Genomic DNA, 13802 nt, shown 5'->3' on the forward strand with positions numbered 1-13802 from the left:
AATGATGACTGTACTTTATTTACTGTGTCCTTAACTGTGCTAGGCATTGCTTCATAAAGCCTAGAAACTGACACAGGACCTCCTTACAGTGCACTTCAGGTCCTGGAGGGAAAGCCAGTCCTGAACACAACTAACTGGGATTCCAGGGGGCATGATGGTATCCTTTGGTGGCTTTCTGAGTGCACCACATTGTCTGGCACTCGGGAACTTTGAATGTCATTCCCTTTGTCACATGTGCTGTACTTGTCTCTGCCTTGACTGGCAAAGTTCTGCTCATCTATCCTTGATGAGGGGATGCTTTAAAATATAAACATCAGGACACAGAATTTCTCTGACTTACGTTCATTCTAAGGTGTAAATGACTACCAACCCATTTTATTTTAAGAGCAAAACAGAGGATGGAGGGAGAATGAAGTAAAGGGTACTGGGATGAAGAAAGGGTACTGAGGAAAGTAAAATAAATTTTTTAGACTCCTAATCCCAGCCTGGCAGACCTGGAAGTGTGAGAATTTTTACATGAACCTTATGCTCACTGCTCCCGTCTTTCCCTAATCCCAGGTGCCCTGCTCTGCTGGTTGTTGGGGACAGCTCCCCTGCTGTGGATGCTGTGGTATGTGGAAATCAACAGCTGCTTTCTGGGTTTAACTGAACAGTCCAAGTCTGGTTGAGTTTGTGCAAAGTGGCCCTGCCCATCCCTTTCCCTCCCCTGCCTCCATCAGGGCGACATTAGGTGACATTTTTCAAATGTTCTATTGGCCTTGAGGCAGAGGGCCCAGCCATCAGTCTCTTTCCCTGGTAGCTGCCTGCCCTGGCTGCTTGGCAGTTGGCCCTCTGTTTTCCCTCCTGGCCCTGCACCTGCTGGCTGCATCCCATTGGCTTGTTTATTCTCATGTGTTTGCCACTTGGCTTCCTGGGCAAGAAACAGTCTTTTTCAGGAAGCAGGGGGATCTTCCCTATCTGATTGGCAGGGGAGAGAGACACCTTGGAAGTGGGGCTTAGACAAAGCTGTCTGACTCATTTTGCCCCTTAATTCCTACCTGTGATGTTGCAGAGGAAAAGAGAAGACAGAGCTTTTCTGACGACCCCCCAGCTGGGGAGATGGGAGACTTAGGGGTTAGTGATTAGAGTCCCAGAGTGGTGGCATGCCTTGTGTAGATGTTCATGTAGTAGAGGCCTAGGGTGCCTCAGTGAACCATGGGTTTCATGTAGGCAGACCCACTGGAGATAATCAGAGGATACATCAACAGAGATATGTTATTCTCATCACAGGAGGGGATATTCTATGTTGGGCATCGTGAACATCACAGGTTGCATAGATATTCTGCCCAATTCTGGATGCCACTTCCAAGGTGACAAAATGAAGAGAAAATCAATTTGGCCAATGTGATTTAATATGAAGAATAGTTGTTGGCTCTGGGGACAATAAACCTGAATCTTTGGCAGAAGCAGGTTAAAGCAGATGTTCATTTAGCAGAGCTTTCCGGAGCACCTTCTACACTTTAGCAAATCTTCATTACAACACTTATCCCCCATTTTATTGATGAGGAAATTGAGGCCCAAAGATGTTAAGTAAGTGGTCTAAGGTCACACAATTGCTAATGGAAGAGCTGGGATTTAAAGCCCCCTGAAACCCACATTTTTTCTTCTGTGCTAGAGGGAATATTGGAGTTTCTGGCGATAGTGGCAGAGTGGCAGGCAAGGGGGAAAGGTTTTGACTTTGGCTCCAGTAGAAAATTAACAACTGTCTTCTTTCTTGTCCAGGTGGAGTGCAACTCGAAGCTGGACCCCACAAAGACCACTCTCCTCAAGGTACAGGGAAATCAGTACAGTTTGCATTTGTTCTTTCTTAGAAACCCTTGAGTTTTCTGCAAAATTGAGTTCTGTCTGAACAAGGCAGAGCTCGTAGTCAGAAACCAACAATGACTTAATGTATCTGGTTTACAAACATTTTTGGGTGCTCGCTGTCGACCTCAGGCTGTAATGAACCCTCTCTGAGATCTCAGGAGTCATGGGGCTCTGGGGAGGGATAGGCCAGGAAGGGCTTGGCAGGAGCTGTCTCTAGAGTGGCCTGGGATATTCCTCTGGGAGGGCCCTCTTGTCCCAGAAGAGAAACCTCTCCCTGTGTGTTGGAAGGGCAGGACTTGCTCCAACAGGCTCCTGGGAGCACTTGGCATGCTCACTGTCTCCTAGCTGGACTTGAGGGTCTGTTGCAATCTCCGCCAGTGCCCTGTCAGTTACATCTGATGGTACAACAACTGAGACCACAGACCATTGTGGCAGCCCTGGGTAAAGATTCAGCACAAGAAGGGCCTTCCAGCCTGTCATACCCTGTGAGGGCAGGTGACCAAGAGGGGCCCATGGGGAGATGAGGCAGCTGCCCCGTATTGGGGAGGGCTAAGGAAGTGACATCTGTGAGTCGCTGTTCCTTGACTCCCCCCATGGGAGTAGAGTGTGCAGGAGGCGCTGTCTGATACTGAGTGGGGGGGCTGCTCCTGTGTCAGGCTCTTCCCCTGCACTTTCCTGCAAGGTTAGAAGATGCTAGACTTCAGACTCCTATAACGCTGTTTTTTGGGGGCGCCATTACAAAGTGCCTCAAACTGGGTAGCTTAAAGCAACAGAAATTCATTCCTGCACAAAGTCTAAAACCTGTGTTTTGGTCAGGCCGTGCTCCTCTGAAGGTGCTGGGGAGTAAGTCCTTCTCACCTCTTTGGCTTCTGGTAGTTGCTGGCGGCCCCTGGTGCTCCCGGGCTTGGAGTTGCATCACCCCAGTCTCTGCTTGAGCCATCACCTGGCATCCTCCCTGCGTGTCTCTGTGTCTGTGACCAAATCGCTCTCTTCTTTGAAGGACTTCAGTGACTGGATTTAGGGCCCACCCTTGATCCCTCCAGCCGCCCCTTACCCTGCTGCCTAAGAGCCCCTCAGCCCTTGGCCCTGCTCACTCCCACGTTGGGACACATATGAACACATGGCTAAAATTGCCTCCGTTACATGGCAATGCATTAGGTTTGGTAATTTCATAGGAACTTTGAAAGGGACAGTGTCTACAAAGGGTGGCCAGCCAGGCAACTCACTGGGCCAGGAGCTGCGTTCTAACAGTGTCCATATGAGGGATTCTTTCTCGGGAATATGCTTAAAGGGGATGACATCAAATCCTTTCAGGTCAGACAGATCCTGGCCAGAATCTTGCAAATTCCCTCAGCTCTGTCCAGCCTGGCTTCTGCCTTCCATGGCTCCAGGAGAATGGAGTGAAATTATCTCTAGGGCTTTGCAGTGTCTTGCACATAGTAAGCTGCAGGTAGTGGTTTCCATGGAGACACTGTCTGATACTGAGGGGACAGTAACGAAAGCAGTGGCAGCCTTGCTTGATGGGGCTACAGAGCCTCCACCTACTCAGTGGCCCGTTGCCCTCAGCGGGCAGGGTGACAGGTAGATGGATGCCCACTTGGAACTGGCCTTAGAGCACAGGTGACCTCAGCACTAACTGGCTTCCCTTCCTCCTAGATGGCGGATTGTGGTGGTCTCCCGCAGATCTCCCAGGTGAGTGCCACCTTAGCTTTTGCATGAAGCACCTGACACCTCCCCCGGGTGCAGTGTGCATGCCTCTGTGACTTGGTAAGGCCTTTGTCCTTACTGCCTCACATGACATGAGATGACAATTTGTAGGCGTGTTACTCTTTATAAAAGGTGCTTGTTCACAAGGACTCATTTGATCCGCTGTGGAGTAGATAGTACTGGGGTTCCTAGAGGCCAAGTGGAAACACGGTCATCGTGAGTCAGAATCTAAGCGTGCCTGCCTCAAAGGCCATAGGTTTCTGCAGGAGCAGAGGGTCCCAGGGAGCTCCAGCCTAGAAGAGAAGGGTAGAGAGGAGATTAAAACAAACGGTGTGCACAGATGTCTCTGCTTATACATGTGCACATTTGTTCACATGTGTGTACATGCATGTCTGCATGCATTTGTGTGCACTTGAGTGCATGTACACAAGAAAACACCAAGTGATATAGCATGTTTACTGCACAACTCACTCCTCTAGTTCCTGCTCATAAATAACCCCACCCACTTAACAAGTGAACTTTTAACCTATATTCTTACAATTTTACATCATGAGAGTTCGGTATTCTATCTTAAAATGAGAACTATCAAAAAATTATGTGAATTTTTGGTCACTTTTTTCCTCTAAGGCCTTCCTTGTCTCCTTTCTTCCTTCTTTCCTCCTTTCTCTACTTGGAACAAGAACAGATCTGACCCTGGGTAATAATCAAAACAATGTTCAGGGCCACAGCAGGAGCTGGCAAGCACAGGCTTCCAGGAAACCGCCCAGGGAAGGCGATGCCTGTGCAGACGCCTCCCCCTGGTGCCTCACTGGTTGGGTGTGTGTTTACAAAGGGGTTTCTCACCCTTGATTCGGGTCAATTTTTGCAACCATCCATGGAGGCAGGAAGAGCAAGCATTTTGTCCCAGTGTCATAGAAGAGGAAACGGAGGCTAACAGACGGGGGAGATTGCCCATGGTTGCCCACTAGGGCAGAATTTGGGCCCAGAGATTCTTGTTCCCAAGGACATGTTCTTGGTTCTCTCCACATCCTGTCCTCGGCAGCCCCAACTCCCCTGTCCTTTTGCCCTTGTCACACAAGTCTCAAAGGGCAATTTAAGCATAGTCTCTCCTTTAAATGTTGTTTGGCTCTGTGTGGAATGGTGGGTGCAATACCAATGACTCCTCATTGTCACAGGAGAATGAGGCTCAGGGTATTAGATTTAACAGGTGGAATTACTTGAAGCCTGCAAATATGCCCTTGGTACCTGAGGATTCACCTCTAGTACACATGAGATGAATTGCTTGCGAGTAACTGGTAGGACTGGCTGTGCTCTCAGCATTTCTGGCTCATTTCACTTCAAGTAGCCCAATTAATGAATTGCTTTTTCTGACCAACGTCCCTTCCTTCTTTTGATCCTTTCTTCGTCCCCTTTCTCTTCTTTTATCCATCGTTCTCTCTTTCCTTCGTTGTGGCCATTGACCCTTTTTTCTTTTTATCTATCAACAGTCCATCCTTCCTTCCTTCCATTCTTCTTTCTTTCCATCTGACTTTTTTCCCTTTTCACCCATCTATTTATCCTATGTCCTTTCTTCCCTCCACCAGCCAGCCTGCCACTATTGAGGCCGGGGGTGAGCTGCCCTGAGGCTGTGGGTTCTGGGTTTGGACAACCTGTGTTGATCTGTAAGATCCACCACTTTTGACCTCTCCAAGTCTGTTCAGCTATAAAATGTGGGTAAAATACTGCTAACCCTATGAGGTAGTTGTCAAGGGTAAATGGAATGATGTAGCCGAGCCCTTATCACAGCGAGAACGCTGAGGTGGACACATCACTTTGGCTGATGCGGCCTCCCCAGAAACACCTGCAGTGGTGGTAATATTCTGCCCGTTTTATAGGCGAGAAAACTAACTCAGACAAATCACATAACTTGTCCACATTCCTATAATTGTGATGTGAACTTGAACTTTCCCTTTCTGGCTAAAGCTAGTGTGGTCCCTGAAGTATCCCCGAGTCTTGTCTTTCCTTTTGCTTTATTCTGTCAACCCATGGTGGCCTTCTTCTTGAGCTAGTGAGTGAATGAAGCTGACTTGGGGCTTCAGTCAGCTGGTGGTCATGGATGATCTGGACCCTGGTGACTAACTGCACGTTGTCTCCTTGTCTCTCGCAGCCTGCCAAGCTCGCTGAGGCCTTCAAGTACTTCGTGCAGGGCATGGGCTACAGTGAGTATGATGCTGCCCAGCGTGGAGAGGGTTGGGTGGTGCGGGAGCTGGAAATGCAGGTGCCTGAGACAGGTTTGGATGAGTCTTCTCCATGCACTGGGCCAGCTTCAGCTTCCTGAATACTGGGCAGAGCAGAGGAGGAAATATTTAGGGGTATGGAGTGTGCAGCAGTCTAGTCTCTGTTTAGACTAGAAAGGTTCACTTCTTTCATCACACAGAAGGTGTTTCCTACTGGGGATTTTTCTTTTTAAATTTTTGTTGATTTAGATGAGGACTATCCCTTTAAGCACCAAGGACATGAGAAACAATGAAAATATTTTAGATTTTGGTTCCATGCTTTCTTACAGTGATGATAAACATGGTGATGATGATGGTGGCCTTGATAACAGATTATTAATAAAGCCTTTTTCCTCATTTAACCATCACTGTAATCCTATGAGAGATTCTTATTCTCATTTTGTAAGTGGTAAAACTGAGGCTTAGAGAATTTTTTGAGAACTGTAAAGTTGTATAAGTGGCCTGTAGGGTTGAGTTGCTCGTGTGCAAGACGGAACACATGTTTGCTAACTCACGCAATCTTGTAATTGAAGGATAAACAGAAACATAATTCAAGAACCTGCTGCTTCTTGCTTTAGGGTTATAGTTTAGTCGTTAGTCAGGCCCTACTGCCGTTTTCTCAGAAATGACGTCCCTGGACAAGGACATACGCTATTGGGTTTAAAGATGCGGTTGAATAGTGGCCACGTGAGATACTGGGCAATCTGTTAATTTGTTGCCCTTCTTAAGAAGGAAGGCTTTGAACTTCAGTATTTTGTCTTCTTAATCTCTTGGGTTGTCGAAAATAGTAGCAGGATGTTTGGCAAACTAACCAGTCTTAAGATTGGCCTCAGGCATGCTTAGTTCTAGCAAAGCAGGGAGGGGTAAGTTTGCTTGCATGCCTCAGGCGGGAGCCCTGTCCCAAGATGCCCTCTCCCAATAGAAAGCCTCTGCCTGTGGGTCTCCTGCCCCTCTGCCTGCCTTCCTGCTGGGCTATGCGGGCAGAAGTCCTGATGGAGAGAGCCTCGGCACAGACCGTGTTTATGTTGCATGGCGTGAATCTCTTGCTTGTCTTGGGCATGACATTGTTTGGATTTCTGCTTCAAGGGTGCATTCAGGGGAAGCAAAGGATGGGCCCTTTTTTTTTTTTTTTCCTCTCTCAAATCAGCTTCTCTTTCCTGAAGGCCAAAGCATCCTATAGAATTTAGGGGAAATAGCAGAAAGAGCAGTGGCCCCAAAGGCATCAACCAAAGGGAAAGAAAGTGACCAATCGCTGAGTCCCCTCCACCCCACACAATGGTGTCGAGCATGGCCTTGCTTGGTCACCTGACCTCAGTCACCTTAGCACTGACATCCTGGCCAGGAGAACGCCCAGATTTGGGGTTGAAAAAATAGGTTTAAAGACAATATGTAAGCTATAGAAGTGGGATTGACCCTCATTCCTTCCAGATTCAAAAGGAGCTCTTTAGGAAGGGAACTGGGTATAGCAAGGATTCTGTTGGGGAGTGTCTGCCATCAGCAGCCAACTCCCATGTCTGCTAGCACATAACATAAGCCCCCCTTACTGGGGACGTCCCAGCTGCCTTGGTGTCTGATGTCCATTCTTCAGGGTGGCCTTCCCAGTGATTATGTGCAATTGTGTGGGCATTAGTATCCCAGGACTGTCCTAAGAACTCCTCAAAAACTGGGTAGCTTCAAAGAGCAGAAATTTATTTCCTCACAGTTTTGGAAGCTAAAAGTCTGAAATCGAGGTGCCAGTGGGTCTGTGCTCCTCTGAGGGCTTTAGGAGAGACCTTTCCTCACCCCTTCCTAGATTCTGCCAGTCCTGGCCCCAGAGCTTCTGAGGCTGCATGACTCCAGTCTCTGCCTCTGTGTGGGCTTCTTCCCCGTGGCCCTGTGTGTTCTCCCCTTTTTATAAAGACACCACTGTTGAGTTGAGGGCCCACCCTAAATCCCGGACAATTTCCTCTCTAGGTCCTTAACTAATTATATATGCAAAGATCCTCCTTCCAAATAAGATTACATTCTGAGGTTTTAGGTACACATGAATTTGAGGGGGGACACTATTCAACCCAGAACAGGTAGAAAGGATTTTTTGTTTGTTTATTTTCTTGTTATTCCACTCTATCAGCACCTGTACGCTCAAGGGCATTAGAAGTCTTAGAAGTGATCCTGAAGTATGGACGGCACCCTCACTCATGCCTGAGGCTTTTAGACTTCTTGAGAAAAGAGCAATGACTGCTAACAGCTCTGCAACAAACCTGCCTTGCGGCATCACTTGCCCTGAGTGTGGTTGTGTAGGGATTGTGTGGCTGAGCAGGAATGCCCCTCTGTTCCAGTGACAGCTGACAGCATGGGGTGGTGGACATCTGTGTAGGATCTCCATTTTGTAGATGGGGTAGGAAAGCTGGAGGGATACCCCACAGCCACACAGCTGGTAAGCAAGTGACAGAATTGGATTCAGACCCAGATCTGGGTCAAGTCACTTCTGGGTGGTTGTCAAGCTCCTCCCGCACCTGGGCCTTGCTTCCCCTCCGGCCGCATTGCTGGAAGGATTGGGGCAGGACAGGAAGAGCGCTTGTTCAGGGCCGTCCACGTGGGAGGGCGTCATGGCTGCTGGACAGCTGCATCTGGTCTTCACCTTGCAGTCTCCCACCCCCTAACCAGCTGTCTCCTGTCTCCCCAGTGCCCTCTGCCAGCATGACGCGCCTGATGAGGTCCCGCACAGCCTCTGGCTCCAGCGTCACCTCTCTGGATGGCACCCGCAGCCGTTCTCACACCAGCGAGGGCACCCGCAGCCGTTCTCACACCAGCGAGGGCACCCGCAGCCGTTCCCACACCAGCGAGGGAGCCCACCTGGACATCACTCCCAACTCGGGTGCCACCGGCAACAGCGCCGGGCCCAAGTCCATGGAGGTCTCCTGCTAGGTGGCCTGGGTAGACAGCTGACCCCGGACTCTGATCTCCATAGCAGCCCCCTCCCCTCCAGCTCCTTCCCGCCCCTGCCTGCCACATGCGCCTAACTTGGTATTAATCCAAAGCTTATTTTGTAAGAGTGAGCTCTGGTGGTGACAGATTGGGTCTTTCCCAGGCACCCTCTCCAGTGAGGGCAGGGCAGCAGTGGACCAAAGGAAAGAGGCACCTGAGTGTCCTATTCCATTAACCTGTGGCCAGCGGCCACTCTCTTACCTTCCCTCAGAGACACCAAACTGCCAAAAACAAGAAACACACCAGTAAACATGTCACGAAGCCAAGCCCAGGCTGCCTCGTGCATCCTGGTTCAAAGGGGCCCTTGATCAGAAGGCCTGCCATCCACTTCCTGTTTCCTCTCCAGCTAAAGGGAAGCTGACCAGTTCCAGGAAACAAATTCTTTTCTGATTTGGAGAGGGGGAGAGCAGTGTAGTGTAGACAGCTCTTTTAAATAGGCAAAATAGGAAGGGGGGAAAGGTGGGATTTGAGGCTAGAGAAGCATTTGGAAAAAACAAATCCGCATAGCTGACTTGAAGGAGTCAGTTTTTAAAGTTGGTGCATATAAACCTCTAAATGCTGAAGCCACACGCCTGTTTTTCTAGCGTCCTTTTAATGTACAATGAAAGTAGGTAACCAAAGCTCTGGCTTGGCCGGAGGAACATTATGGCAAATGTTTGGTGTTGTGCGTTTTGAAGGCTTTGGCTCTACCCTCTGCCTCTTCCCCACAGATCCTTCTCCCACCCCAGACGCATGAGCAGGTGATTATTTTTGTTCATTGGGGGAAAATGATGTGGATTTTTGTTGCACTCTTTGGAATGGAGGGAAATGTCCTGGCCAGCCATACCTGGCTGCAGGGATTCTCCTTACAGGGGGGTGGGGAGGAGGGCATTGGGGTGGGCCGGTCCTTGAATTCCCAGATGGGAGGGACTCCTCATGATTGTGATTTCCATGGGTTCCAGCCCATTTCCCAGGTATCATGTGTCCTTGAGTTAAATTCAGTTTCTGATCCTTGACAACCGGTCCTGAATCTATACTTACTAGCTGAGCATTTCTAACCTGGTAACATCAGTCGATCTTCAAATAGGACTGTTTGCTCTCAGGGGGTGGGGGTGGGAATTCACATGGGGAATAGGGCTGGGAAAATGCCAGGATTCTGGAACATACGTTCCACAGCACTGTCCTTCCTTCTCCCGCCTTCTTGTCTTCCTGCCCTGCTAACCTCCTGACAATGAATGGGGCGGCACCACTGACGTCTCTGAGCCGTGCTGGCGGAGCTGCCAAGTTCCTGTGCCACTGCCTGTGATTTCCATTTTGGCTAACTATGGGTTTTCTTAGAGGAAGTTTGATCATAGGGAATTGAAGATTGAGAGTCAACCATGGGGGCCTGGTGGTTTCTGGGACCCTAGAGTTGGCAGAAGGAAACAGTCCAGCCTTCTAGGTGGCGTGAGTGGTCATAACTCATTTACCTGCCACCTACCACCTTGGAGGCTCCCCTGACCTCGTGCAGAAAGGTCGAGGATCAGGGCAAGAGTGGCTGGATGCAGATGTACAAGTCTCTCCAGAGGAGTTTCTTAATGAGATATTTGTATTTATTTCCAGACCAATAAATTTGTAACTTTGCAGTGGTTTGTGTCTTCATTCCTCGCCCTGAGAGATAGTGTGTGCGACATCAAGGTGTAAGGGTGGGACTTTCAGCGAAAGGATGACTGGTCTGTGATACCCGTTGGCCCCTGCCACAGCCCCTAACCCAGGGCTCTTTGCTTTAGAGCAGGCTGTGCAGCAGAATTAGAATGTCAGCTGCATAAGCCACTTGCTAAAATAATAGAAACAGATGAAATTAATTTTAATAGTATGATTAACCCAAGATTACCAAGATATTACCACTTCTATAAAAAATATTAAGCAGCCATTTTACATCCTTACACTCATCAGTGTGAATTTCACACAGCACGTTCAGACAGCCACATTGTGCCCAAAAGCTCGGATGGCAAAGTGTAAGAGGATAAAGCTTGTTGACCTCCAGTTAGAGAGAAACATCTTTGTATTTGTTTTTACATTTTATTACAGAAAAGCAACCCCTTTCCTCATTCCCAGTGACAGCCATTGCGGTGTTTTTGTTTTCTACTATACATATAAGAAATGTAAACAGGTTTTGAGAGGTTCAGGCATAGAATGGGGTGAGGGGGGTGTCCACAAGAAAGGTGAGGCAGCCAGTGCAGGGACAAAGACTTTAATAGAAGGGGAAAGCAGAATGGAGACTGCCAGGTGTCAGGTCAGCTCCCACAGTTGCAAAAGGCTTTTATTAGCCTTATCAGTACAGCTGCTCAGGGGAAAGTGAGCCCAGCGTACTGCCCAGCGCCCTTCTCCAGTGGGGTCAGGATTATGGGCCTATATGGCTAGAATGTGTCCCAGAAACTCTGTCCCTGAAGCACTCCAGGAGTCTGTGACGGGGCTGGGGAGACGGCTGGTTTCTGACCTGTTTTTCTAGGATTGCTTCATTCCCATCAACATTGTGAGAATTCCTTTCCCACCGGTCTTAGCATAACCTCTCGTTTTATTTAAACTTTTATTTAAGATGAGTTTAAAATGTACAGAACATTTGCAAAGGTAGTACAGAGAGGTCCCGTGGATCCTGCACCCTGTTTCCCTATAATAACATCTGACATTACTTGATGCATTTGTCACCACCGAGAGAACTTTGGTACGTTACTGTTGACCAGGCTCAGGGCTTCGTTGGAATTTCTCAAGTTTTCCCAAATGTTCTTTCTGTGCTCCAGGAGCCCATCCAGGCTATCTCATTACAATTAACTGTCACGTGTCCTTGGCTTCCTCTGGCCTACAACAGTTTCCCAGACTGCCCTTGCTTTTTGACAGTTTTGAGAAGCGCTGGTCAGGCATTTTGTAGACAGTTTCTCAGCCGAGGTTTTTGGTGTTATTTCTCACGGTACAACTGGGGCTATGGGTTTCCGGGCAGGGTGAGACCAGAGAGGTGAAGTGCCCTACTTGTCATATCTTATCAAGGGCTCATGCTGTCAGCATGGGTTAGCACTGATGGGATTGACCTTGATCCCCTGCTCGGGTGGTGTCTGCCAGGCTCCTCCACTGACCTGGATCCCCCTGCTTGGGTGGTGTCTGCCAGGCTTCTCACTGTCAAGCTGCTTTTCTGCTTTTCCATACTTCATCTTGGGGAGCAAGCTGCTAACTGCACCCCACACTCAGCCATTCTTTACCTCCCCCTTAAAAGAGCTATCATGCTGTTATTTACTGGGGTGCTCTTCACTTACTTCCAGGGGCTCCCTATGCTCATTAGCTGTGAGCACTGTCTGCACCCTCCTGTGGCCAGGGGTGTTCCACAGCCCTTGGGCCCTGCTGTCCAGGCTATAGACTTGCAATGAGGAAGGGGCTTTGACTCAGCACAGAAGAGCGAGAAAGTGTTCCCAGCTGCATGGACAGCTTGGGCACCAGCTCAGAAAGTGGACTATGTGCCTTACCAGGAACCTGCACCATGGGCAGGTGACCTCATGTGCTGGGCATGGCATGAAGTGAGGCAGGAAGGCTGGTCCTGGGGGCAGGGGCCTCTGGAGTTCTGCCCTATCCCTGCAGAGGCCAAGGCCAGCTCTTTGGGCCTTTGGGCCACACGTGACCCTTTGATAAGTTAAGAGAAGATTTCAGACCCCTCTCTGAAGAACTTTAAATACATAAAACAAAATACATATTACAAAAGAGACCACTCATGGTGAAGTGTATCTGCGTGTGACAACTGTGTGATGTGCCCCAGGAACATCTTCATCAGTCAGTTCAGGGGTAACTTTGGGTCAGGTCTCAAGATTACTGCAATGTCAAAAGATAGGTGCCTGCCACAGTTTAATAAGGTGAATATCTGTGATTACAACTGGTGATACTGGTGTTTGTTTGCAGTTAGAGGTTAGTATAAACAAAGATGCATATTCTTTTCCCATCCAAGAATGGGGATCTCTGAATTCTACCCAGGGCTCCCTGGAGAGCGTGGGGACCCTGGTTAAGCAGCCCTGCTCCAGAACGGAAGGAGCATCCTGGCTGAGCTTATCCAACAGACATAACTGCCTGGCCTGCCTAGGGGTCCTGTAGGAACAAGGCCAGTAGTGGGGAGTTGGCAGGTGAGTTGGTGACAGGGCTGCCACCTCAGCTTTAAGGAATTGGGGGTGGAGCAGTATGGCTTCTTGGAGGGGGTTCTGTCACAAATGTTTGCAAGCCTTCTGGGCTATTTAGAGATGGTGTGCCCAGAGGCTGTTTGCCAGCTGGGGACCTATTTCTGGTCTCCTAGCTGTGTATTTTGGTTTTGAATCCCCTGCCCTTGGGTTTAAACAGCAGTTGGGAAGCCAAGTGTGAGCTGAGATTAGCACCTGCGGTATCTGTCCTTATATCTTCCAGACAGCCACACTATGAGAGTCACTGGATTGGTTCCCAGACGTAGCCCAAACCCATTAGCTTACATATCTGAAACCCTTCAATGGTGTCCCCCTGGAGTCTAAGAACAGAAGATGAGCTTGGCCTTGTAAGGTCAGAGATGGCATTGGGGAGGGGACAAGTGAGCAGATCACCTTCCTTCTGTCTAAGATCAGATTTTTCTGCAAAAGTATAAAATTGTCAGGGCCCAGGACTGGCCAGGTCTCGGGCCCAGCTTAGGTAGGTTCTGGATGTGGATCACTAAGCTTCCTTGCTCAGGAACAGTTTCTTGTAGATGCTTGAGGGCTATCTACTTTAGCTGGAGAGAGAGAGACAGAGTATCTTAGAGAGAGTAAAGGTCTTCTTAGAACAGCTAGCTCTTAGTCTTTAGCAGAGCTTGGTAATCTTCAGCAGAGACGCCAGGCTGGCGTTCTGAAGGCAGGAGAGGAGACAGAGTCAGAGTAAGTGGATCCGTGATAGAATGCGCATGCCTCTTGACTGCCTTCTCCTCCAGCCTAATATAAGGCTGAGCTCGTGCTTCTCAACACCACAGGTGTAGAGACTGCCAATTCACCAATGCTCTCATCTCGCGAGCTCACTCATGCTTGTTAGAACCAAATC

General features: G+C 49.0%; 1 protein-coding gene across 1 annotated transcript in view; it reads left to right on the plus strand.

Annotated features, from left to right (window-relative positions):
• The window catches only part of NDRG1 (N-myc downstream regulated 1), a 53690-nt gene extending 43312 nt beyond the window's left edge, over positions 1-10378 (plus strand). Inside the window, exons 12-16 of the mRNA XM_003792865.3 lie at positions 559-610; positions 1762-1809; positions 3502-3537; positions 5699-5750; positions 8473-10378. Of these exons, the coding sequence (XP_003792913.1) occupies positions 559-610; positions 1762-1809; positions 3502-3537; positions 5699-5750; positions 8473-8714 (430 nt within the window). The 3' untranslated portion in view covers positions 8715-10378. The remainder of the gene's footprint in view (positions 1-558; positions 611-1761; positions 1810-3501; positions 3538-5698; positions 5751-8472) is intronic.
• The last annotated feature ends 3424 nt before the right edge of the window (positions 10379-13802 follow it).

The sequence above is a fragment of the Otolemur garnettii genome, unplaced genomic scaffold (genome assembly GCF_000181295.1).
Source record: "Otolemur garnettii isolate 467f Iridium unplaced genomic scaffold, OtoGar3 scaffold00062, whole genome shotgun sequence".
Taxonomy (NCBI): Eukaryota; Metazoa; Chordata; class Mammalia; order Primates; family Galagidae; genus Otolemur; species Otolemur garnettii.